The sequence below is a fragment of the Sphaeramia orbicularis genome, chromosome 14 (assembly GCF_902148855.1).
Source record: "Sphaeramia orbicularis chromosome 14, fSphaOr1.1, whole genome shotgun sequence".
Classification (NCBI taxonomy): Eukaryota; Metazoa; Chordata; class Actinopteri; order Kurtiformes; family Apogonidae; genus Sphaeramia; species Sphaeramia orbicularis.
Genome location: NC_043970.1, coordinates 24,716,688 through 24,743,650, shown reverse-complemented (window position 1 = coordinate 24,743,650; position 26,963 = coordinate 24,716,688). Strand labels below are relative to the sequence as shown.

Here is a 26,963-nt window from a genome sequence, read left to right as displayed (position 1 = left end):
GTTGTTTGAGATTAAATGTGAGTACGTTTCATGTACCACCTTATGTTGTTACAAAGAAATGTCTGTATCAGTACGAATGAATAATATTACACATCTTCATATAATATCAGTTCTTACAGAGAAATGCACAAGATGATAAAAAACAAACAAACAAAACTTTTAGTACATACAGTATGTTTGCGATTGCCTTCAAAGTTGGGATAATTTTGTTTTCAGACATATTCCTCTTTTTTTCCTATTTATACACATCATTAATCACCTTTGACCAGGTCCAACGATTACATACTGAGCCCCAGTTCCACTTCATCTATCAAGAATAATTAGCATTGTCACTATTATTTCATGAGAAGAGGAAAAATACTTTGTTCCAACTTTATGAGCAACAGTGTATATAATAAGATACCTAAATCCATGTATAAATTATCTTTCAATCATTTTGAGTAGTATATAATATAGATATGCTTAGACTAGGAAGGTTATTATTGTTATTAATTATATAAGGAGAAGAGGTGGGAGTTTATGAGTTGTACTTCTTCTCACTCCTTTTCGAAAATGTATTATATGTCTTATGTTTAAGAGTTTTGTTTATTTATTTTCTTCTGTTTTGACATTCATATTCGAAATAAATACATCAATCAATCGATCAATCAAGTGCTGATCTATGCTAGGATTTAGCTACTGGTGACAACATTAAACTTTAATGTGATTTTCACCATTGTTTTCACAGAAATGGGAGATTGGTCCATCCTCGGCCGCTTCCTAACGGAGGTTCAAAACCATTCCACAGTCATTGGCAAAATATGGCTGACGATGCTGCTTATCTTTCGCATCTTGCTCGTGGCTCTAGTGGGAGATGCTGTCTACAGCGACGAGCAGTCCAAGTTCACCTGCAACACCCTGCAGCCTGGATGCAGTAACGTCTGCTACGACACTTTCGCTCCTGTCTCACACCTGCGTTTTTGGGTGTTTCAGATAGTTCTAGTGTCCACGCCATCTATTTTCTACATCATCTATGTCTTACAGAAAATCACCAAGAATGAAAATCTAGACATTAAGAAAGATGAAGTGGTGCGCAGGCCATCTCTTGCACTTGAGAAAGATAAATATATTGGTGGGGATAAGGAGGGAACACTGGAGGCTGACTGCAGGCCTGATAATATTGAAGACTGGAGCTTGCAGGAGGGTGAGTTTGATGAGAAGAACCACATAGAGGAGGAAATGGAAGAAGTGGAGAAAGACCCAACGCATCTCTCCAACCAAGTACTGCTCATCTACATCATACATGTTATGCTGCGATCTGTCATGGAGATAATCTTCCTTATTGGCCAGTATTACTTGTTTGGTTTCGAGGTCCCCCATCTTTTCCGTTGTGAAACCTACCCTTGCCCCAACCGAACCGACTGCTTTGTATCTCGGGCCACTGAAAAGACCATCTTCCTCAACTTCATGTTCAGCGTCAGCCTGGGGTGCTTCGTCTTGAACATTGTGGAGCTGCATTACCTCGGCTGGATTTATATCTTCAGAGTGCTGTTTTCTGCGTGCTTCACGTGCTGTGGCTCAGATAGGGACGCTGTACAGAGAGTGCAATTATATTCAGACAACAACCCACTCCTGCTTGAACTCAAACATTCTTTACGTGGAAGGGTCATCCTACAGGCTGCTACGAGTGAGGCCCCAGTTATACTGACAGACTCAACAGTACAGTGCTCTTCAAAAAGAAACCCAGATGAAAAAGAGCACAACAAGGCTAGATTGTACAATGTGACCAAAATAGGCAGAGGCAAAAAATCATGGCTGTAGACTGTCCTCCTTGTATATTTTAATATGAAATATACATACTAGCAGCATTGTACCCGTGGTGCCATTGTACGATAGCATGAGAGGCTACAATCGCCCAGCATACCTCACAACATTTGAATACGGACATAAAATTGTGCCTAGTAGATAGTCAGGTAATGTTTCTATTCATTTGTTGAGTTTGGTGGCGATTGGGCCTGTGAAGGCTGAGGAAAATCCATACAAATGCCCTCCTGTGCTGCAACATTGATCGGACAGACACCGGACGGACACAGATCGTGCATTATATAGTAGGATTTACAAACTGGACTGAATTAAATAACCCATAAAGTCCCAGTACAACTTTTAAGGCAGCTCCTAAATGGATTTTTCTCTCTTTTTAACCTTTCTTAAGTGATTTATCACCATTTATTATTATCCTATGTATTTTGCATTATTCACTGTAAATAATATATTTTCCCCTATATTTAACTAACTGATCATGTAGATGTTCATGAAAACTCAGAACAGATTATTATTTTTTTTTTAAGCAAAATATATCATTAACTGAACATAAAAATAAGCCTCAAAAACCACTATTATTGATCCAAATCCATGGGTTTTACTGGTGAATCAATGTTGTAGAAGATGATAGTGTTTCCATGGTAACTATGGAGCCTCTGAACATCCATATGGGTCATATTTGATGACCATGAAAAAATGACAAACTGCATTTTACAACAATTATTTACATATATTGGTAATATTAGTGGATCAACAGGTATTAAACATTAAAGATGAGTAGATGGTTTTGGTCACCAGAGGCTTTGTGGGCCTTTATGGGTTAACATGTGATTTATGACAACAATTATGATCATTTATACACTTTCATGGACTTTTATAGTGTACATGTATGAAACTTTCAGCTGTTCTTTGCATTAATAAACAGCTCTGTAAATATTCTCTGTATCTACACCAGTGTTTCTCAAACTCTGGGGCCGGCCCTCTGGGCGGGGGGGTGAAGGCTTGCCGGGGGGGGCAACTCTCCTGGGTGTTTTTTTTTTTTCTTCTTCAGGTTAGAACATGTAACAGGTGGAACTAATGCTTTAGCATCGGAGCACCCTGGACTCATTTTAGGGACATACGAGAAACAAATCTACTGTCATGGTGATCTGTCACTAGCCTAGACAAAGAGTTTAGGTTTGGAGAGAGGACAAGGATTTGACTGGAAAAGAAAAATGTGCAATGTTTCTGTTTTTGTACAGTTTGCACTTTAATTTTCTGATATGTGTAATGTAAACAGACTCATTGCAGCCACTGATATTGTTAAAATGTTCATATTTGTTACCAAAATGTGTTTGTTATTCTAAAAAAAAGTAACGTTGTTGTCAAATTTATAAGATAATTGCATATTTCCAATTTTTGTTTGGAAAAATATCGTCTCATGGAGGAGTCTTGTTGAGTTTATTTCTATTGTTCAAGTAAAAATCTAAGTCGTTTTTGGTATACACAACAAAGTATTCAAGGAAAAGCAAAAAGTTTTGTTACAATATTGATATTTCTTTCAATACAAGTTATAGATGCACCACTGGGGGTTTGGGGGGGGTGGGGGGGGTGGAGCTTTTTCGTCCTCCAAAGGGGGCCCAGACAAAAAAAGATTGAAAACCACTGATCTACACTATATTTGCACCTGACTTTTCCTTGTAAGTAAAGAAACCAGGAGGGGTCACTGCTGTCCGGTTTACACTGATGCTGCATTCACATGTTGTACGAATTATTAAAATCTAGAGCTGTTCAATATATGGTCCACCCAAAATTACACAATAGTCGTCTAGATTTAGTAATTTTATCAATATGCAATATTTAGAGAGTGTGATGGCAACATTTTGTATCATTCAAATAATGTTGACACTGAAGTGACACATTTTCAGATACCTGTTACAGTGTGTAAGGCTTGTGTTATATTGAGTGCACATATATTAAAGTGAGATTTTCTCAAATTTAGCCAATTTTTAAGTTCTATTTCAGGATAAAATTAAGAAATTCATCATTGGGAATATGATTCGTGTTTGTTTGGCTTACAATTCTCTGAAGTACGACCTTACCGGGAGCATTTGAACGCATCACAAGTGCATTTCCTCACACCTTCTGTGACAATTCCATGGACGAAAATGTTGAAAACTTAAAACATCGCCCTGTCATCCGCAAGCAACTGCAGGTAGGCCTTGATCTTATTTGATGGTATCATCCTCTACATTTTGTTTTTACAATAATAGTGTGTTTTAGTCTGAAAGCGGTTCATGAGCAGAGAATGAGGGCAAAGCAGATTAAAGGGAGAGCATTACAGCCAAGCTCTGAATAGTCTCAACGAAAAGCCTGACATATCATGTGTACAGTAAGTTTATCAAAGCTAAAAAAACCAAACAAAAAACAAAAGAAAAAAGAATGTTTGTCTATAGGTTGCAGAAAATCACAGAGAAATTATTTAGATCACTGTTTCCTATAATGTGTATATAATTTCAAAGTCTATTTTCTATCGCCTCTTTGCCTCAATAGATGTGATTAAGTATGGATTAAGTAAACAGTTTATAGATTCGTGACAAATAAACAAAGCAGAGTTGAAAATGCATATTTCAGGTACCTATGAGAAAACCTGTCATGTTTCAGATGTTGAGCATCACTTTAATGATGATGCTAATATTAGACACGTGTGTGTGTGTGTGTGTTTGTGTGTGTGATAGAGCGAGAGGGAGAGGTTTGCTTCTCCAGACACTGTTAGTATATAGGGCAGCCTCAATGTACATGGATAGTGGTATGGTAACCTAAAATCTGGGCTGGATTACTATTTTAGACAGCTGGCTTTATTGTGACTGTAGTGCACCAGTGGGTCATGTCTGCACCTTCACATTCAGCCTTGAAACGGTTTTTTTTTCCCTGGTGATGGTCATTTTAGATTGGAAACAAGTCTCATTTATGGGATAATAAAACTGCAAAGTGATTATAAGGTTCATAGTATGGTTTCATTGAACATAAGGTGTTAGATGAACTCAATTTGTTTCTTATTTGTGTAAAATTACTGATACCCATCTGTTGCCTTGTGTAAAATGACCAACATTAGGAAATTATCAAGTTTGTCAGTCGACGGATATATATTTATATTTTTTTCTGATGATTTATAGTAAAGGATGCAGACAACTGACATAAAATTTAAGTAAAGATTAAATCCTTGGTGTCAAATTCTTAAACTTCTCTTTTACAGCCAAGTTAAAACCATGGTTTGCCGACAACTACACCTGCACACACTAACATATGGCTGGGTGTTATTTGCGTCATGATCATGGATGCAGTCTGTCCATACGTGAAGTCTGTCTGCATCCCTGAATGCGATTATGTGCTGGTGCATTGTGTGTGAATATATGTATGTGCTGCTGCTTTTGTATGTTTGGAGTATATGTGATGTCTCTGTATGATTGTACTGATGTTTCACTGTTCTCTTCTTTATCTTTATTGATTTATCTTGGGTTTTTTTTAGCTTCTTGCCTCTCTCTTTTTGATTAATGTGCTGGAATATATTGTTTTTTTTTTTTTTAGGGTGCCTATTGTCATCAGGTCTGGGACCATGTTGGCTAAAGCTGCCGTTTTTACTGTTATTAATAAAGTTAATTAATTGGGATTGTCCACGACATAATAAACTAATAAATTAAACTAAACTAAAATAGTCTAACAAAAATTCCAATATGAAACTTATTTGAAATGCCCTTAAGATAACTGTCAAGTTAAAAAAAAGTACAATTCAATTCACAATTGCCTAAATATATACAGTACTGTGCAAAAGTCCCAGGCCAACATTAGGATTGTTGAAGTTATAATGACCACACATACATTTATCAGTCTCTGTATGAAGATCTATTCTGGATATACAGCAGGAAACAGCAGGAAAAACAAACGTTTCAGGGAAAAACAGCTTCTTTAAGCCAAAGTGGTCATATTTAGTGTGACTGCACTTTGTACTTAACATGTCTTTAACCCTTTTGTTCAGACAATATGAGATTTATGGCATTAATTTTCTTATGCTTTATGCCAGATTCCATTCAACACATGTCAGATGCTTCTTGCCATGGGGTCGTAGGTCACACTAAATAGTTTTATTCTGTGTCTTTTAATGCTGTGCACATATTCCCTGTATTTTCTTTTTTATATGAAGGAAAGAGGATGAGAAATAAATGTAAATGCTCATTTAACCCTGCAAGTTAAAGGTGAGACTTTTGCACAGTACTGTGTATTACTCAGCAGTTTTCACACTAAACTGGAGTGATTTTAATAAATACAACATTTTTGATACATTTAATTAGTTGGATATTAAATAAACAACACAACAATACTGATGATCACAAAAATGTGAAATATTGGGTGTGATGATCAGCAGTTATCATGTGATGTTAATTGTTTGACTCCTTATCAATGAAATGTAATTATTACAATATCATGTAATGTGGCCAACAAACCTATATAAATTACATTAATTAATGCATGCTTTTAGTACGTTTTTAATTGTGATGTTCTATAAGTATGTTTTTAGTTTGGTATTTTATGTACAGTTTTAGCACTGAGTTTTACTTACTATGTGTTTTATGTACATTTTTAGATGGCTGAAATTTTTACTTTCTGTAAGTTCTGCTGCTCTCTTGACCAGGACACTCCTGCAAAAGAGATTTTTAATCTCAATGAGTCACTTTTTTCCTGGTTAAATAAAGGTTGATAAATAACATTTAGAATAAATTGCATAGTAGTAATGGGCATTAAAATGCTTACTGTGTATAATTTAATGTAACTTCTGCTGTTTTTTGCACATTTGCTATCATAGTGATTATATCAACACAGATGGGACTGTTTAAATGATATTAGCCTGCCATTAACCAACCATTAACTTTCACAACCATCAATGCTGTAATTTTGCTCATGTTCCCTACAGATGACTTTTCAAGGTCTTCATACCCACATGCTTCCACCTATTTTTACGAGGCCCCCTAATGTACTGCATGGAGGTGTCCTCATCTTGCTATAGGCAGTCCAACTGAAAGTGAGTCTGCACTAAAAGTCAAACATGTTTAATTTAATGAAGAAAGACAAGGAGAAGGAAAAGGAAAAGGATGTGGGAAAGAAGGAGAAGAAGGACAAAAAAGACAAGAAAGAGCGTATGTCCCAGGCAGAGTTAAAGAGCCTGGAAGAGATGAGCATACGTCGAGGCTTCTTCAACCTCAACCGAGGAAGTTCCAAGAGGGACTCTAGGAAGTTGGAGATATCTAGTCCTATCCCTATAAAAGTAGCCAGTACTGTGGAATTCAGCCTGACAGACGTGGAGCGATTTGGAACCTATGGAAACCTGGGGCAGGATACAGGACAAATATGTACAAGTTGGTCTGGTGATGATGTGAAGGTAAATGATCAGGAACATCATCGCCGTTCTGTTAAAGAGAGAGCAGCCAGATTTGGGGAATTGGCTTCTGGAGGCCCAAAGCATGTCTCCTTTTCCCAGAGAAGCCACAATTCAGTGGAGATGACAAATCCTTCTGGGCACAACTTGATGCTCTCACAAGGTTCGAGCAATCTAGACATGTTCTTGGGCGACATTCCTGAGATGGTGGAAAAGAGTTTCCCTGGTGTAGACCTACAGCTACCTGATCTTGTTCCACCACCAGTACCAGACTCAAGGGAACTGGAGCTGCAGCGGCGAAACACTGGAGATTTCGGCTTCTCTTTACGGAGGACCACTATGCTGGACAGGCAGCCCGATGGAGGGGTGTGTCGGCGTGTGGTGCACTTTGCAGAACCGGGTGCTGGGGCCAAGGACCGGGCTCTTGGTTTGGTGCCTGGTGATAGGTTGGTGGAAATCAATGGGATCAATGTGGAGAACAAGACCAGGGATGAGATTGTGGAGATGATCCGTCAGTCTGGAGACACTGTCCGGCTAAAGGTGCAGCCGATCTTGGAGCTGAGTGAGCTGAACAGGACGTGGTTGAGGTCCACTCAAGGTCTGCACAAAGACGTCTGTGATGTAAGTAAAGTTGAATTCGATTCCTTATATGTAAGAGTAATCTGTAACACTGGGGTGTCCAAATCTGGTCCTCGAGGGCCGGTATCTTGCATATTTTAGATGTTTCCCTCTTCCAGCACACCTGGTTCAATTAATGATCAGCTCATCATCATGCTCTGCAGAAGCCTGATAACGATGGGATGACTTTCAGTTGTGCTGGAAGAGGGAAACATCTAAAACACAGGTGTCAAACATGCAGCCCGGGGGCCAAATCTGGCCCACCAAAGGTTCCATTCTGGCCAGCAGGATGAAAGTCCAAAAATTAACCTGAACTGTCAAGGTTGTCAAAATCATATTAGTTCAGGTTCCACATACAGACCAATGTGATCTCCAGTAAAAATAACAACACAATAACCCATAAATAATGACAACGACAAATTTTCTTTGTGAAAAATTATGTGGAAAAAATTTAAGTGAAAAAAAAAACATTACACTGTGAAAATATTTACATTTACAAAACTATTCTTTCACAATAAAATGCAAATAAATAAAAACAAAGATGAACAACCCAAAATGTGCAATTTGAACACTATTCTCCCTGTTACTAAATGTTTTGTGCATTTATGGATCCACTGTGATCTGTAGTTGTGTTAGTAAGAGATGTAATATTGTAGAAATTGTTAAATTTTAGTTCCAAACTCCAAAATTTTAACAATATTCTGCCTGTTACCAAATGTTTATGGAACATTGTGTGTAATGTACATGTATAAATAATATTGTTAAAATTACACAATTTTTTCAAATGAAATTTCTGTTTTTTCAAGTTATTTACATCTTTTTTGTAAAATGTAAATATTTTCATAATTTAATTGTTTTGTTTTTTTTTGGTACTAAAACAAAAAGAAAAACTTGGATTTGTCATTGTTTATAGGTAATTAAGTCATTATTTTACTGGTCTGGCCTGCTTAAGATCAAATTGGGATAAATATGGCCCCTGAACCAAAATGAGTTTGACACCCCTGATCTAAAACATGCAGGATACCAGCCCTCGAAGACCGGATTTGGACACCCCTGCTGTGACACATAAACTCCACATTTACTAATTGTGTTTTTTAAATGGTTTTATATGATTTCAAAACTGGATTAGAAGTGCTCAAATGTCAAAATGCAACTTTATTTCAGCCTTTTATTTCAACTTAGCATCATATATGTTGTACAGTAATGTGCAACAGTCTTAGGCCACCTTTAGGTTTGTGGTTTTTGTAGTGTTGAAATGAACATACATATTTATTTCCCGTTGTCTTTTCTTCCTCACTAAAGAAAACACTCAAAAATGGAACTAAATGAGCAGCACAAATAGAAACATCGGACATGTGTTGAATAAAACCTGGTATAAAACATCAAAAAATTAATGTAATAAATCTCATACTGTCTGAAAAAACATGTGCAAAGGGAGGTCACATAAATACTACCACTTTTTTATTGAAGCTGTTTTTTTTCTACCACTTTTGTTTTTACTGCTGTACATACTTCCCATATATCCAGATTGAATCTTAATACAGAAATGAATATATGTGGTCATTATAATTTTACTAAAACAGCAAACCTAATGCTGGCCAAGGACTTTTGCACAGTTCTGTACGTCTGACATACCCTCTTTTAAAGGGGTCATATTTTGCTAAACCCACTTTTATTAGTCTGTGGTACATTTATTTGTGTATTTGTGGACCCTAATAGTTCAAAAAGTTTGAATTTGAACCCTCCAGGTGCTGCAAAGCTATCTTTATATTTATTTTGGCAAAAATCGAGTGGATTTCTACAACCCATTTTAATTCCTGCTTAATTTGTTATGTTTTATAACTAGTTACGTCCTGGCATTTGCACATTTAAGGTCAAAACTTCCGACGAACATTTCTCCGAGTATGCCATAATTGTTTATCAGCAGCAGCAGTTGTAGTCCATACTGAAAATATGTCCAAACTTCGAGCTGATTACCTAAAATGTTCAGTTGTTGGTTGTATTAACGAACACAAGTGGCTGAACGTGACAGAGCACACGGTCAACAACCTGGAGGGGTTGGGGTGTGAAGTGGCTCATTTGCATTTAAAGGGCCAGCGCTCAAAACGACCTTTCTGGTGTCATTACTCAGAAATAGGGTTGAAGATGGACCTGTGGAGTTGAGTTAATGAAGAATTCAGTCCCAAGCATAGCATTTACAGTTTATATAGACCACAGGGAAATGTTTTAAAATGCATAATTCCATTTAAAAAAACAAAATATCACTCCTTTAAAAGTTCTACATGTTTTGGTTGTTGTAGTCATACGAAACATTTGATAATAATCTTTACTTTTGTAATGTACTGGGATTTATTGTATACACTGTTGCGCTGATCCCCAACCTGTTCTATCTGAGACTGAACTCTGTATCTGGGATAAAATGTACCCCAAATTTAATTCAAGATGCAGCTCTATTTTTTTAAATTCCCTTACTTCTTTCTTCTAACTGTGTGGTTTTGCGTTACGAGCAACCGATGTCATTGGTAGAACTCTGACACTGGTAACGTGCTTTTGTGTTGGTCTGTATGGGGGAGTGTGTGTGTGTTTTGAAAGAATGAGAAAGAGAGAATGTGTTGCGGTGTATATATAATCCCCCCCCTCCCTCCCTCCAATCCTTTGACACCAAACAATGGGACGCTGAAGGAGACAACGGCCCAAACACCACCACAGCCAATGGCCATATGGTCTTGTAAGACTTGGCTGGCAGCCCATTCATTTCTTTTGGCTGGGATAATCATGTGCAACAAGTAGAGAAGCATCAGAATAACCTCTTTATTAGCTTGCACAGAAAAACACTGAATTTGAACTTTAGTTGTTTGATTTAGCATGAATGGTCAACGTATGTAATTATAAATGAATGGATTTGTGAATTGGTGGTTATTGTTGAGCCACTGTTATGTCGTTCTTGTACAGTTTAATCAAGTTTGGTTCAGACCATACTTGGAATCATTTTTTTTTAGTTTTAAACACTCAAAATAAAGCCCCAGAAACATTTATTCTGACCTGCTTTATGTAGGCTACCTAAAAAAGGTCAATCCCAAGTGGGGTGAAATATAGCAAAAGCTTAAGTTAATGTGCACATTACCTTTCTACTCTCCCATGTACATCCACTTCAACATATTTTTTTAATTACATAGAACTGTAGGAGTGACGGCACACAATCACAGACACACAATCCATTTGCTTCCCTAGAGGAGAGGCATGTCTGCTTTTCTTCCTTTGTCCTACATTCCACCGATCATAATGATCATCATTTGACAGGCCATTTAAAAAAAAAAAAAAAGCAGACTGTGCATGTGAGAGTGACCCAGAACCAACAAACTATTTATAGACAGTTATAAAAAGATCTGAATTCTAGATCCAGAGCTTTGAAACACAGAAAGACACCATATGTGAGAAATGAGCATCTTTTTGTGGGCTCACTTTTATTAACATTACCTGACTCACAGAAAAATATACTCTCTGTAGTTTATACTTTTTTGCTGAGTGCATTATTGAAACAACTGATTTTCTTGTATAGGTCATGAAGTTACATATGTTCATCCACTTTTAAAGTATCCTTCATTAGTTGCCCATAACTACATACAGCACATTACTCTCATTGTTTGAAAATAATCTACACTACAAATAAAAAGTTAAGGATATTTCATTTTTTTGGGTCTTTTTTTTTTGTCATTTTTGCCATTTGTAAATAAAACTATGTCTGGTCATTAAAAAATGTGTTTCAATTCAATTCACATACAAAAAAGTCAAAAGTGCTGTGCAAGAATCCCAACTGAAAAAAAATAGCCCTAAAATTTAAAATATCCTTAACTTTTTTTTTATAGTGTATATATATAATTTCTCTGCTTGTTGGGTCATTTAACATGTAAAGACAACCCAAAACAACCAAAAACCATTCTATTAGAAAACTAAAACAAGGTCATCCAATCTTATGTGATGATTTCACAACACAAAAGCGCAAAGTTAATATTTGTGCTTCACACCTGTTCGGTTTTGCGGTATATGAGCAGGTGTACAGTATGTAAGTGGTGCTCTAATCCTGCATTTTCTTATAGACACTCACAAAGGAGAAACACAGCTCAGGGCTGATTTTCCAGCTGGTTGAGGTAAATTACTCGGTCAGAGGCATGATGAAACCAAGCTGAGAAGGAATTTTTGCTGGGAACTTTCTACAAGTCATTAGACTCACAGTAGCCTGGTATAACCTAGTGGACACTGTTTACTGTACTGCATTTGATTCTATTGTGTAGAGATGTGATAACTCAACTAACAAGTATCTACAATGTTGATGTATCTATGTTTTGTTTTTTTTTTAATTCAAATTTTTCTTCAAAACAGTCTTATAAGACATTATACAGGACATCAATAGTACAAAGTACATCGTTCTCTTTTTTTTGTAAAGAACAAAAGGGTATCAATAATGCTCACTGAAAGGAAGAACAGGAAAGTGGAAAAAAAGTAGAATAAATAAAGTAAATAAGTAAAGTAAATAAGTAAAATCATGGATAATAATAATCATATTGACAAGTTTGTACACACAGCTAATCACACTTTTAGGAAATGAGACAAAGAAAATTATTCATAAATAGATATATATGTCTACTCACAAAGTAGTATTTATAGTCATAGTACAAAGAGAGAGAAAAAAAAAAAAAAAGAGCCTGACAGTGCACATGTACATTTAGTATTTGGATGTTCAAGTATAAAAGGTAACTATGGACGATGTATATGTGTTTCATAGTTATTTCATTTGTTTGCTCTCAAGCTGAAGGTTGCTATTTTGTCTGTTTTCTGACTACTCAAGCGAACAGATAACTTTAAAAAGCCTTGTCTTAATACACTGCAAAAAAAAGGAGTGTCTAAAAAATAAGATAAAAACACTAAATCTGAGGAAAAAGGTATTCAAAACAAGTGAAGTATCTGTCCATTCAGCAAGATTTCTTAAATTAAGATCTAGAAATAAGCATGTCTACAGATGTATGAACACTTAAAATAAGAAATGAAATCTTAAAACAAGACAAATTTATTTTGTTTATTTATTTATGTATTTGGGACAATACATATTAATGAACATCTACAACAATTGCAGCTGTAAATATGATATAAATCATAAAAACACACAAAACAACACAGTGAGGGCAATCTACTGATGGTCACAGGCTTGGTTTTCCTTCATCCAATGTCTAAATCATCTAACACTTCTAGATCTAAGTTTTTTTTTTTTTTTATTATCTTGGAAAGAACCAAATCATTTGCAGTGTAGGGCACCATGTCAGCAAACAAAAAGCAATAACACACTGGGTCATACCTCCAAGTTGCTGATTATACCTGTTTCCTTGTTTGACACTGTGTATCTGGATGTCAGCCCCACAGCCCCTCACCCCCGTTAGATTTCCTTTTTATTTCTGCACACCAGACACAGTTTTATCATTAGGAAATTAGCAAATGGTGTAATCTCTTCCCCAAGCTGCCCATTAAAATGACATCATCCCCATTTCCAGTAGGGAGGTACTCACTGAGAGTATTAGCACAGACTGGATTAGGAAGAGGTGGGGCTTTCAAGGATAAAGCTGTTTGGCTTCTGATAGTGCCTATACTTAAGATGTCAACGTATAGATCGCTTCATTATTCACACGTATGCAGTGTTTTAAGCGTAACTTTCAGATGGTAATAGATTTTGATTTTATCATCTGAAATATGTTAAGTCTTGTGTGTATGTGTCTGAAACCAGATGCACCTTTTTCTCATCAATCATATGCAAGAGGTAGTTTTTTGAGAACTTGTTTTGTGCAGATATAATGCAATTTTTCCTCTTTTTGAGCATGTCATCTGGCCATCTCAACACAATCAAAATCATTTACTCTTTTTGTTCTCCCTGACTGAATGTTGCACACTGAATTTGTCATTTGCCATTAATTTTATATCTGCTCTCTCCAGTCACTGACCATGTGACCCCAAGGTGAGATCGCACCTCGCTTCAAATTTACAGCTCCTGACTCGTGTTTATGTGTCCTACTTTCAAATAGAAGTTCTGATTTTCAGGCCTATTTACTGAGTAAGATCTGGGTCATTTTCACATCCTGGAATTTTATAAGGAGCTCAGAGGACTGAAGCATACGAAGTCCCATGATTCATTTCGGCTCTGAGTAACTACAGCATGGACACAGGCCAAAATATCTTTAGGATTTCTGTCAGGTTCTTCTAGCTTTAGTTGCTATTTAAGTTACAGAATATTTTACAACATGACTGGTGTCAACTTTTGTCATAATGAGGGTTTAAGTGGGTCAGAACCGTGCAGTAGTGTTTATGCCATATAGAGTTCTTAATCTTCGGACTGTAGACAAACAGCCAACGCAATGCTGTGTCCCAGTAACTGACTCCGGGGATTAGCAAACTGTGCTACATAGACCAGCCAGGGTGTGTGTTTGGCTTAGTCCTGCTGAGTGCTAATATGTGAAGCATTCTGGGTACAATGAGAAAATAATACCTTTTGGCTTGTGTTTAATTTTCTGCAGTGACTGTTTTTTTTTTTTTTTTTTTTTTTTTTTTTTTTAAGACTTTATTTTTCAGTTTTCAAATAGGCATCTCCATCAACATAGGACAAATGAACTAGTCCAAGGCAGAACAACACACACAAACATCAAACCCCACCCACCCACCCAAAGGCTCAGAGAAAAGGAAAAATAAATGAACTAAATAAAAAGAAAAGGGGGCACACAGTTCGACTGACTTTTATTATGTAAAAAGAAAGAAATTTAAACTAGAAAAGCACTCAGAGAATGCAGACCTCTGCCAAGGCAGATCAACCCCCCCTCCAACCCCCCCAAAATGCAATCATTTGTTCCTTGTGCCAGTATCAACTTTTACTGAAAATTTCATCCAAATCCGTCCAGAACTTTTTGAGATATCTTGGTAACAGACAAACAAACAAAAAGACAGACAGACCAACAAACCCTGATGAAAACATAACCTCCGCCATTACACTTGGTGGAGGTAATAAAGATTACAGTCTGATGCATAATGGTTGCGTTAATAGTCTGTTTTTTGTAAACAGTTTGATGATACCAAGGGTCACTCCAAAGATGAGGACAGAAAAGCACTCGGAGAGCGCAGACCTCCACCGAGACAGATCTGCCCCCCCTGCGCGCGCGCCCCTGATCACCACCAACATTTAATCATTTCTTCCTTGTGCCAGTATCAACATTTCCTGAAAATTTCATGAAAATCCATCCATAACTTTTTGAGTTATCTTGCTAACAAACAAACAAACAAACAAACAAACACACACGCACGCATGCAAACACACAAAGCAAAGCGATCACAATACCTCCTGGTGGGGGTAAAAAAGAGAAGGAATGAAGAAGGCTACTGGAAGGGGATGCCTTGAACAAAGTTTACAAAAGGGTTCCAAGTTAAAGTGAAATCCCTACGCTTTTTTATCTGTTCTGTATCTAAACTTTTCCAGTGGTAGCAGGGACAGTACCTCCTTCACCCATTCTAGGAAAGATGGGGCTTTATCTGATTTCCAGTTGAAGAGGATAAGTCTACGGGCAAATAGAGATGCAAGAGTGACTGTTTTTTTTTTTTTTGTACATACAGTCGTGGAAAAAATTATTAAACCACCCCTTAATTTCTTCAGTTTCTTGTTCATTTTAATGCCTGGTACAACTTGTTTGGACAATATAATAACAACAAAAATAGCTCATAAGAGTTTAATTTCAGAGCTGATATCTATCCATTTTCCACGTTTTCATGATAATAACCAAAATCACTTCAGTTCTGACATCAATATCTATGGCATTGTACTGCCAAAAACAGTGCTTTTAGGCATTCCATGTTTTCTTTTCTGTCTGTTTTAGTCATATGATACACACAGGAGTTAGTACTTGATTGTGTAACCATTGTTTTTGATGACTTTTAATGGTCTAATAATTTTTTCTGCGACTGTACATGCCTCAGGTACATTAACAGCCATTCTTCCTGCCATTCTTTTGCTTTCAGAGATTCAGAGGAGCCACCACTTTATATTTGGGACATGTGATACCGTTTGCAAAGTGAATGTCATTGAGTTTATGAAGCGATTGGATTAGCTCATCAAGTTCAGCCAAGCCTGTTGATGGATAACTGCTTTCACTGTGTAGAAACAGCTGTGAGCTCCTGGTTTTACAGCGCTGGGGTTTTTAGAGGGTTTCACTTTACCCATTTATGCAAATAACATGCTAGTAATACTATTTAGGTACATTAGCGGTATACCGGATTAGGTTAGGTCTAAAAAAAATTTCATCTTCAATTTAGGTCAGTAGTATGTGTGAGCAGAATCTTGTGTGAAGAACAGAAAACCAATGCATTAGTTTATGGCACCCTCTTGTGGCGAAAATGGTATCTGAACATGTGTTTAAAAAAAAAAAAAATCAACAGCCTCAGTTAAATAGGTCTGATATTAAATTGATATGCTTTCCATATGTGTTTATATGTACTACCGATTTTAACCCATAAAGACCCAAACATCCATCACTGACCAAAAGCATCGATTGATCTAAAATGTTTAATACCTGTTGATCCACTACTCCTATCAATCCATGTAAATAATTGGTGTAAAATAGTTTGTCATGTTTTCATGGTCATCAGGTAAAAACACTGTCATCTTCTACAACATTGATTCACCAGTAAAACCCATGGAGTTTGATCAATGTCAGTGGATGGAAACACTTGCTTTACGTTCAATTAATGATATATTTTTTTGAAAAAGTCACTTTTTTGGGGGGTAGTTTCCTCCGTTTTTGATTTAATAACCCTAACTTTAATTTGAGCTTTTCTGAACATCTACATGATTTGTAAATTAAATACAGGAAAATATCTGATTTATTGTGATAAAATACAAATTACAAAGAATACTATTATAAATAAATGGTGATAAATCTATTAAAGGGGTCATATTTTGCTAAACCCACTTTTATTAGTCTTTGGTACGTTTATTGGTGTGTTTGGGGACCCTAACAGTTCACAGTTTAAATTTGAACCCTCCAAGTGCTGCAGAGCTATCTTTATATTCATTTTGGCAAAAATGAAGTGGATTTCTACAACTTGTTTCAATTCCTGCTTAATTTGTTACGTCTATAACTACTTATGTCACAACATTTGCACATATAAGGTCAAGACATCCGACGAACATTTCTCAGAATACGCCACAATGGTTTGTCAGCAGCAGCGGTTGTAGTCCATACTAATAATATGTCCAAACTTCAAGCTGATTACCTAAAATGTTCAGTTGTTAGTTGGATGGGACAGAGCAGCACAGCCAACAACCTGGAGGGGATGGTGTCATTTGCATTTAAAGGGACAGCGCTCAAAACAACCTTTCTGGTGTCATTACTCAGAAATAGGGTTGAAGATGGACCTGTGGAGTTGAATTAATGAAGAATTCAGACCCAAGCATAACATTTACAGTTTATGTAGACCACAGGGAAATGTTTTAAAATACATAATTCCATTTAAAAAAAGCAAAATATTACTCCTTTTAAGAAAAGTTGGATCTAGAGAAAATTTCATTTGTGAACTGACATGAAAGTAGTGCTGGGTTTTTATGGGTTAAATGTGTATGAGCTACAAAATGGCTCTGAAAACATATTAAACAGACTTGATTTTTGAATCGCAGATAATATTGTATTGCTTTTACACTGAAACAACAGTATTTTGTTTCTCTGTTACAGTAGAAGGAATGAAGGACTGAGTATTCTTTCATTCACTTTCAGATGTATAGTTATTTCGTCCCTTAGTCCTTCAGTTCATTATTGTAGCCTTTGTGTTTCCTTAAATCGCTGCGAGGTCATTGTAAAATGATTGAACCTGATGAGGGAGAACACCTAATGCCTGTCACCCAGAGAAAAGACTGGCGGGGGGGGGGGGGGGGGGGTTGCAGTGATAATTGTGTGGTTCTGCTAATTCTATTTATAGGCCTTCTGTATTTCAGCAGCTGTCCCTCTTCTATCTCCCTGCCCAGCTCTGCTCACATTACCCCCCCCACCTCCTCCCTCACCCCCTCACCCACCACCACCACTCCGCGGACCATGGCTTTACCGTGCTAACTATGACCCCGCCCTCGAGGCTGCCCTCCCACTCACTCAGGGCTAGCGACTGTGAACATTGTGCAGACCTTAGTCTTACCCTGCCTCAGCCCAGACTGCTTTGCCCAGGGCCAGACTGAAGATTGGAAAGGTTAACCAGGCCCAGAGAGAAGGTAATGGGCTCAGGCCTCTTGTGGACTGTGTGCATGTGAGGTGAGCGGTGTGAGCTGCTCAGAGTGTACATACTCTGCCTGGTACTTCCATTTGAGCTCCGAAGGCGACTCAGAATGGCTTCCTTTGCTGCCGAAACTATTTATAGGATTAGACTGATGAAAGCTGGGCCAGAGATGGTGAAACATGTTGCTGTGCATTTCACTGTCGTTTTGTTTTGTTTCATCTCCTCACTTGCATTTTTTTGGTGGTAAATATGGGTAATAATCACACTGCTTTAACAGTCATACTACTAATGTGAGCAGGCAGCATGGAGCTCAGTCAAAATATGTACATGTGGTACATCATAACATGTGTTTCCTTCTTAAACAGCTGACTATTTGTTATTATTGGTTTTAATGTTTGTCATGTCTAGCACTTGTTGTGTGGAATGACCATATGTTTTCTGTATTTGTCACCACTGTAAATGAAATAAGTGAGCACATAACTGCATCATAACTTTAGTGTGTTCATAGAGGGCTATAATAATATAATATAATATAATATAATATAATATAATATAATATAATATAATATAATATAATATAATATAATATAGTATAATATAATACAGGGTGGGGAAGCAAAATTTACAATATTTTGAACCAGGGATTGAAAGACAGTGTAATTAGTTTATTGAAAGTCATGAGAATTTATTTGCCACAAGAAAATTTCCATAATAGAAAATGTTTTTATTCTATGTGTCCTCCTTTCTCAATAACTGCCTTCACACGCTTCCTGAAACTTGTGCAAGTGTTCCTCAAATATTCGGGTGACAACTTCTCCCATTCTTCTTTAATAGTATCTTCCAGACTTTCTCGTAATAGTTTTGCTCATAGCCATTCTCTTCTTTACATTATAAACAGTCTTTATGGACACTCCAACTGTTTTTGAAATCTCCTTTGATGTGACGAGTGCATTCAGCAAATCACACACTCTTTGACGTTTGCTTTCCTGATTACTCAAATGGGCAAAAGTTTCTGAAAAGGTATGGATAATAGTGTTGGGTATGATTATGACATCAATATATGTTTGGTTTCAAAACAATTGACGTAGTGCCTGCTGAGAAAAAACAACTAAATGTTCATTCTAAATTTTGCTTCCCCACCCTGTAAAATATAATATAATATAATATAATGACTAACTTACAAAGTGAATAACACCACTAATTATGAGATCGTGTTTGTTGTGTTGTTAGGTTTCCATGACTTCCATGGTCATCATGTCTTACAGTATGAAGAAAGCAAGCTGTCCATTTCATCATGTTGTTCATGTCTTCTGTCCTCAGTGCTGCATGGTACAACTGGCCACTGGGTGTTTGACCTGTGTGCAGAAAAGGCCAACACAGTACCTCATCGTTCACCGATAATTTCCCATTCTTCATCACTCCATATAAAAGTACACCTTATTCCCCGCGACCATCTCTCCATCGCATTTCCCTGTCAACATTCCTTACCTTCATCCTCCACGCGACACAACTTGTTCCATGAATTTTGGCCAATCATCATGGCGTACAAATCGCGCTTTTCCTTTTGGGAGCGTAAGGGAAGTCTTGTAATTTTTTGTGTTTTTGGCCTCACTGTTCTTTAGTGCATGTCATTTCTTGACACTGTTCAGTTATGTCGATATAGAAACGTTGTAGCTGGAATCTGTGGTTTGATTTTGTTGTATTGCTTCTCTTTGTGTAGGTTACAGTTGACAACAAGTCAGATGTAAGTCTTATTTCTCCTGCATGATTTTGGACAGTTTGCGAACTGTGCTGTGTGCTCTACTGTACAAAATTATCTGAAAGTATTTAGGTTAATAATCTATAGCAGTTGCCCTTATCTTTGACCTCCTAACTTTTATCATCATGTCTGAATGAACCCTTAGCTGAACTGTATGGACATCAATATTATTTTAGAGATGCAGGTAATTCACATTTATTCTCAAACAAAATAACTTTCAGGAATTAAGTCACAAAGCTTAAAATTTGCCATTGTATTATAAGCAATGCTAAAAAATTTTTGCATTTCTAATTAAAAGTGCATTTTTTAAGTGATTAATACATATTCAATTCTTCACACATGTTGCATATTGCACTTTTAATACAAGTGTAATTTTTGAGCACACAGTTTTGTGTCTGTAGAAGTAATCCATACTGGTGTTTTCCTTGCTCTGTTTGTATCTAGTCTGATGTGGATAATAGCCAGCCTCAGGCAGTCTCTAAACCTGGGCTAGACACAGGAAGTGGTCCACAGTCAACAGTATCAACAGTCGAGGAGTCCAACTCTAACATTGCCATGGGCGGTCCAGAGGAGGAGCAGAGTGCTGGGGGTAAAAAGGTGGTGAGGGTTGTGAGGAGAGTTGTTAGACGTGTGGTTCCTGCTGGGATGGAAGAGCAGAAGCAGACTACTGTTTCTGAGGCCGCCAGAGCTGCAGACTCTGTGGTCAAAACATCCCAGGGTTCTGCGGGCGACAAGGATGATATCTCCATGGGCCTGACCAGTTTGATGGGTAGAAGTAGAACCAAGGAGCATCGGCCTCGCACCCGCACCCAAGACCGCAAAGAGGATATGAAAGAGGAGGTGAAGCAGCAGCAGGAGGAGGAAGGGAAAACAGAAGAGGCAGCATCCACAGCTGTACCCACCTTTATAGTACCAAAATCTGTACCACTGAAGCCCAGCCCCCTGACCCCCCCAGCTGGGTTTATCCCCGCTTCCAAACCTGACCCGTTAGGCCCTCCAGCTGGGTTTATACCCACTCCTAGACCTGACCCGTTAGCCCCCCCAGCTGGGTTCATCCCCGCTCCCAAATCTGACCTGTTAGCCCCCCCAGCTGGCTTTATACCCACTCCTAGACCTGACCCGTTAGCCCCCCCAACTGGGTTCATCCCCACTCCCAAACCTGACCCATTGGCCCCCCCAGCTGGGTTCATCCCCACTCCAAACAAAACCAGCTGACTTCCCCACCTGGTTCTGTCCCCCCAAGAAAATCCAGTCCCATCCCACAAAAACAGAACCCCCTGGCAAGGCCCCCAGGATTCATCCCTGTTGTTAAGACAGATCCCCTGGCTCCCCCTACAGGGTTCATTCCACGGCCCCGTCCCCTTGCTGCCAAGAGACCAGAGGTACAGACTCCAACTGCATGTTTACTCTTTAACCTCTGGGTGGCGCTTTCTGCATGAGAATAACAGACATTCCATTTCATAGAGCATACATGTGTCTCATCATCTCACCTGTATTGATCATTGTAGATGTCTTTATTTTAACATGTGTTATTATGCAGAGGCTTAATCTCGTATGTGTTTTAACCAAATGAAAGTAGTGTATTCTTTAAAATACGTTACATGATGCTTACGATTGCAGACAAAAATGAGACCCTTTGATATTATGACCTCACCCTGAGTATGTGAGGGAGACAGGGTACATGTACCGGCTCATGATCAGACTTCATCAGTGGGTATAAGGAAATGATCATGACCTGCTGTCTGCCAGGCTGGTCCATTGGAGGTGGTCTGTGAGCACTGAGATGTGACTCATTACTGTCATTTTCTGCAGGCGGAGTGGAGCAGTTACGCACTGTCTGCTTTAGAGAAAGGAATATTATTATCCTATGGCAGTCCTTTCAGTTGGAAATTAGTACATATTTTCATAGTTCAGTAGTTCAATGTGTGGATTTTAAGGGGCTACATTTCTGACCCTGAAAACTTATGGATTGTTGATCATGAAAAAAGTTCTTAGTTGATTGAGATGATAATGTAAATAATACACAGCAGAGCAAATAGATCCAGATTCTGTTTTTCTACTTGGATGTAACTTTGTGGAATTCAACTTTGTTTTCTGGCAGTAATATTATAGTAGTTGCTGTCTGTCATCTGAAATTACAGTTATCCAAGCCACAGATGCATTAATGAATAATGATTGTTTTTTTTTTTTTTAAGTATTAAGAAGTGTTTGGCACAAAATTTTCACTTTGTAATGTAGAATAAAAATACTCATTGATCCAGGCACAACAGCTGCATATAATTACAAAAATAAATGTCTTCTACATCTGACTGATGTAGAATTTTCAATAATTATTGTCAGATCCATCTGATGTTAGAGGAGTTGCATGAGAATTGAGCCAAAGTGTAAATTATTTAAGATTTTTTTTTAAATTGCCACACATTGTTGCATAGAAGCCAAATAAACAAACATGAAAACAACCCATTATGCCAAAGTGCTTAATTATCTAATTTCCTCAGGTAGTCATTTTGCTTTATTTTTCTGATTGAATTACATGACAAATTAGAGAAATACAACATCCCCTTCATGCTTGTACAGTTCAGGATGTGTTTAAAATTGACTAACACACAAAACTTAACAGAAAAAAAATGTCATCACCATTATCATTACTCCATGTTAACTGCTTCTCTTTGTATGTGTGTGTTTGTTTGTGAATATTTACATGTTTGATGCGAAGGTAAAGGATGAGCCCAATGATAAACCCTCCTCAGTTGCGTTGTCCCAGGCTCAGAATGAACAAACATCCAAGGTACATGTAACAGTGTGTCTGTCTCCTCATGGATTACTTTTGATTTGCTCATTCACTTTTCAGTTTGCCTAATGTGTACATTTTACATTCTGAGATATTTATTTTCTGGCAACGCATTTGCATCTGCATTTGCATTTGCACCATGCTATCTGACTATAGGTTCCAGAACTGGTTCCCACTGAGGAAGATTACAGGCGTGTAAGGAGGATCTTCAACACTGATGTCAGCAATGTAACTTCTCTCTCACTCAGTTGGTTTGGTTTGTAGCTGCCATGTGTTACCAGTGCTTACTTTCTGGCCAACCTGAGTCAACAGTTTACTTCGTCATTTAGAAGGACATGTATCTAGAAATTACAACAAGCCCATTGCCACAAGGTCTCCAACTGCAGGAGAGTCCTTAGTTGTTGGCCAGTCAGTGTGAAATATAAATCTTTGACATGCATGTAACAGTTAAAGGCTTTTGTAAGGAATATAGGCTATAAATGATGTTGCATGTAAATCAATGCTTCCTGATGTCTTAAATTTTTACTTTTTTTGTTACATAAAAAAACAAAAAAAACACAAGCTCCTTTATTCTTAGAACCCACTTTATTTAGGAGTGTCTTTCTTGCTCATTGCCGTCTTTTATTTCAGTGCGATAGCATTAATTACTTTGTTATCCGGACTAGGAGAGCACCTGCCATGACGCTGGCACTGCTTTGGCGGTGCTTGATTATACTGCAACGTCTGGTTCTTTGTTCTCTTTTCACTTCCTGTTGTTTGTTCTCTATGCTGCTGTTGCCTTAAATGATGTCCCATGTGTCTACTTTTGCTTCTCTGTGGGTCACTGGATCCTGACTTGCCGCTCTTCTCTTTGCTGTTTGCATGGCTAGCGTGCCAGAGGCTGCAAATTCTCTCAGGTACAGCCTGCCTGACCATGGACTCGCCTCCCTCAACCTCAGAGTGCTTGTTGTTTTTCCTCTACTGACCCCTCTCTGACCTATTTTGTCTGTGCATGCTCACTTTTTTTTTCGCCCTAAGCTGCTCGTTGTATTTCGCTCAGGGGTCACCCGGGAGCCTCGAATGTAATAATGTGACGTAAATCAGTAGTTATATCAAATTTGGGTCAGGGGTTTGTGACCAATATTTAGACCTCCTTTAAAAATGATCAATTTTCCAGAGCTGCATTCGGTTTATAAGGAAAACTCATTTAGAAATAGTGCAGATTTTAGGCTGGCTGCTTATGCTGTCCGTACAAATAATGTGGTTATATGTTGACATATGAATTAGAGGGCTTTCTAATAGGGATGTATGTAATATCAAAAGCCCCCAACCCGGTATGTCTTGTTGTGTTTTACAGTTTCTATAGTTTTGTGTTATATTTTGTCTCCTCTAGCAGCAACTGTTAGATTGTTTTACAGCTGGCTGCATCTTGCCTTCATTTATACCTACTGATCTTATTAACTGTGACCGTTATTACAGCACTATTGGAATTTTGTGCCCAAATCTCTGTAGACGCACACACTGTACTTCAATTCACCTTATAATCCCTTCTCATTAATACATTAATACTCTCATTTTGTTATGGTGAATTACTTGAACGGCTCACTTACTCTTCTAATGCCTGGTTCATTGTGCCTGGTTTACCGTTGCGTTATTGGACTCTTGCCAATCTTGCTGCAATGGTTTATGTTTTCTTTTTGCACAATAATGATAACTGATCTGGTGTTTAATGCACTCTTTTTAATTAATTAATTTTACACTTCTAAAGCTGTTTACAGCAGTCTACAGATATTGACATCCTAGTTTTTCCCTTGTTCTTATTCCAGTCCAAGGTAGTAGAAGATCCTGTGGCCATCCTTCAGGCATCGCACTCTGCATCTAAGGTTTGACCATGACTGCATGCGACTATAGTTGTGGTTTGCATCCTTTAGTGTTTCATAGTGATGTGTATGTGATGTGCAGTAAAATTCATCACTCCACCCCGAGGTCATCAACATATTTCAACCAGAAAAAAAGACCAAACAGATTCTCTTTTTTTTTTATGGATGCTTCTTTATTACATTACCTTTAATTCCATGTATTAGTTTTGTGTTGTTGATAAATGCATGTTTCCATGAATGACTCTCTCCAAGGACTACTGCATAGTTTGGCTGTCTGTGTGCACCTGAAAATATTGCCACCAAACAACCACCCCAGAACGTTGTGTTTGTGTGATGTCCTTGTGATGATATTGCATCATTTGATGTGAAACACTGCTGTCTCACCTTCTGTCTGTGTTATATTTTTAACAAACATGTTAAAAGCGCTGATACTAAATGGTCCGTGAGCTTCTGAAGGGCAACTCACGCTATGTAATGAAAGGATGTACTTACAGTAAATGCTGGAGCAGAAATATGAGTTCTCAGTTTAGTCATTTTAGTTCCCCTCATATATTTCATGTGCTTGTGAAAGTGTCATCTGTATTCTGTAGAATCCTGGTGGAAGTCTATTAGCATGTATCTGGCTTAATAATTAATATTTCACCTGCCATCATTTATTATTACTCCTTCAATTTGTAATGATAAATAATTACTGATACAAGTTTTTCCTATTATCATTATGAACCTGCTCTAACAGGGGAAAACTGAGGAGCAGATAACAGCAGAGAAGGCCTGGTACAACACAGAAAAAGTATGGCTTGTCCACAAGGATGGATTTTCTTTGGGCAAGTAAAAACTTCATATGTGTGTATCTTACAGTAACAAATTTATCATACACAACTGTCAGAGGTAATGTATTTAATTTTTTCCCGACATTTAATTGTTAGAGGAAGGTTTTTTTTTTTTTTGTACTCGATGCTGTATGTAATTAGACTACCCATGTTTTCAACAGTCGATGCTTGTTCAGATTTAATGAAGCTCAGACATTATTAAAAAAGATAAAACTGCAAGACATTAGCAGATATGTAAAATGCATTGAAGCTTTTGCACTCGGGTCAAGATCACATGTCATGATAAATTAACTCCACTCTTTGTGGTAATACAGCAACTCTCCTGAAGACAGAAGCAGGCAGTCTGCCAGACGGGAAGGTGAAAATCCGCCTGGAGAGTGATGGATCTTTATTGGACGTGGATGAAGATGATGTCGAGAAGGTATTTAATCATCAAATCAACTATGAACCTCATCAATTACATATGACATGAGGCGAGTGTTTGACCTCCTCTGACTTTGAACTCTAGGCAAACCCTCCATTGTCTGACCGAGTGGAGGACCTGGCCTCCTTGCAGTATCTCAATGAGTCAAGTGTGATGCATTCCCTGCGACAGCGGTATGGTAGTAACCTGGTGCACACCCACGCAGGGCCCAGCATGGTGGTCATTAACCCCATTAGTGCCCCTTCAATGTACTCTGAGAAGGTAGGCCGCTGCCTCTGTAAGATAATAGCACATCTTTTAAAGCACACTGGGAGAGTGTAATTAAAGTCAAATTAAATTGCAAGAATGGAATCAGATGTATGACCTTTAACCACCTCTCAATAATAATGACCCTTCTTCTTTCTTTGTATTTGTTTGTGCACCAGGTGATGCAGATGTTTAAGGGCTGTAGGAGAGAGGACACTGCCCCTCACATTTACAACATGGCCCAGTCCGCCTACAGGAACCTCCTGACGACGCGCCAGGATCAGTCCATTGTCTTGTTGGGAAAGAGTGGCAGCGGCAAGACTACCAACTGTCAACACATCATCCAATACCTGATCACTATCGCTGGCTGCACCAACAAAAGCTTCTCAAGTAGGTTGAAAAGGGAAATGCCAAGCCACATTTGTGTCTGTGATTCTAGGTTCTTTCTAAACATCATTTTATATTTCTGTGTTGACTCTAGCTGAGAAATGGCAGGCGGTCTACAGCGTTTTGGAGGCGTTTGGAAATGCTTCTACCTGTATGAATGGAAATGCAAGTCGCTTCTCCCATATTGTGTCTTTGGATTTTGACCAGGCTGGCATGGTGACCTCAGCCTCTATCCAGGTACAAATAGACACTGGATCATACTGCACCAGTCTATCAAATCCTCTGAATTTATTGTTTATTGCTGTGTCTGTTATAAAAGTTATTCATGTGATACAAAATTATTATTTGCTCTGTTCTTTAAGACCATGCTTTTGGAGAAGATACGAGTCTCGAGGCGACCAGAGGGAGAATCAGCCTTTAATGTCTTCTACTACATGATGGCTGGAGTGGAAAGTTCTCTTAGGTCAGAATTAATATTATTTCTCCAGTTGAACACAGTATCCACCACACAGGAGACTGAAGGCACAGTCATTTAATCTGAGTTATGCTGACATA

General features: G+C 37.9%; 3 protein-coding genes across 11 annotated transcripts in view; all 3 read left to right on the top strand.

Moving 5' to 3' along the window:
* The first annotated feature begins 729 nt into the window (after positions 1–729).
* Positions 730–1,800, top strand: LOC115433346 (gap junction delta-2 protein-like). The gene has a single exon (XM_030154697.1). The coding sequence runs from the start codon at positions 730–732 to the stop codon at positions 1,798–1,800; it is 1,071 nt and encodes a 356-aa protein (XP_030010557.1).
* Positions 1,801–3,881: 2,081 nt separating this feature from the next.
* The window catches only part of LOC115432530 (unconventional myosin-XVIIIa-like), a 79,769-nt gene continuing 56,687 nt past the window's right edge, over positions 3,882–26,963 (top strand). For 4 of the 8 annotated variants that reach the window (XM_030153412.1, XM_030153410.1, XM_030153411.1 and 1 more), the window contains exons 1-9: positions 3,882–3,994; positions 6,749–7,831; positions 24,468–24,524; positions 25,258–25,345; positions 25,666–25,772; positions 25,860–26,036; positions 26,201–26,411; positions 26,503–26,645; positions 26,771–26,871. In XM_030153412.1, coding sequence (XP_030009272.1) covers positions 6,881–7,831; positions 24,468–24,524; positions 25,258–25,345; positions 25,666–25,772; positions 25,860–26,036; positions 26,201–26,411; positions 26,503–26,645; positions 26,771–26,871 — 1,835 coding nt within the window. In that variant the 5' untranslated portion in view covers positions 3,882–3,994; positions 6,749–6,880. Of the gene's footprint in view, positions 3,995–6,748; positions 7,832–22,533; positions 22,660–22,818; positions 22,891–24,467; positions 24,525–25,257; positions 25,346–25,665; positions 25,773–25,859; positions 26,037–26,200; positions 26,412–26,502; positions 26,646–26,770; positions 26,872–26,963 lie in introns of those variants that run through there. The other 4 variants (XM_030153415.1, XM_030153414.1, XM_030153413.1 and 1 more) reach the window with 2 other exon arrangements.
* LOC115432531 (actin cytoskeleton-regulatory complex protein pan-1-like) lies at positions 17,704–21,189 on the top strand. 2 transcript variants are annotated; one of them, XM_030153418.1, is made up of 3 exons: positions 17,704–18,107; positions 19,833–19,856; positions 20,316–21,189. In XM_030153418.1, exon 3 carries the CDS (start codon positions 20,427–20,429, stop codon positions 21,084–21,086), a length of 660 nt encoding a protein of 219 aa, XP_030009278.1. In that variant the 5' UTR covers positions 17,704–18,107; positions 19,833–19,856; positions 20,316–20,426; the 3' UTR covers positions 21,087–21,189. The 2 variants fall into 2 exon arrangements, with proteins under 2 accessions (XP_030009278.1, XP_030009277.1); XM_030153417.1 differs by having other exon boundaries at positions 19,433–19,856.

Coding starts and splice junctions, on each gene's coding strand:
- LOC115432531 (XM_030153418.1), top strand. CDS start 20,427: ATGGGCGGTCCAGAGGAGGAGCAGAGTGCTGGGGGTAAAAAGGTGGTG.
- LOC115433346 (XM_030154697.1), top strand. CDS start 730: ATGGGAGATTGGTCCATCCTCGGCCGCTTCCTAACGGAGGTTCAAAAC.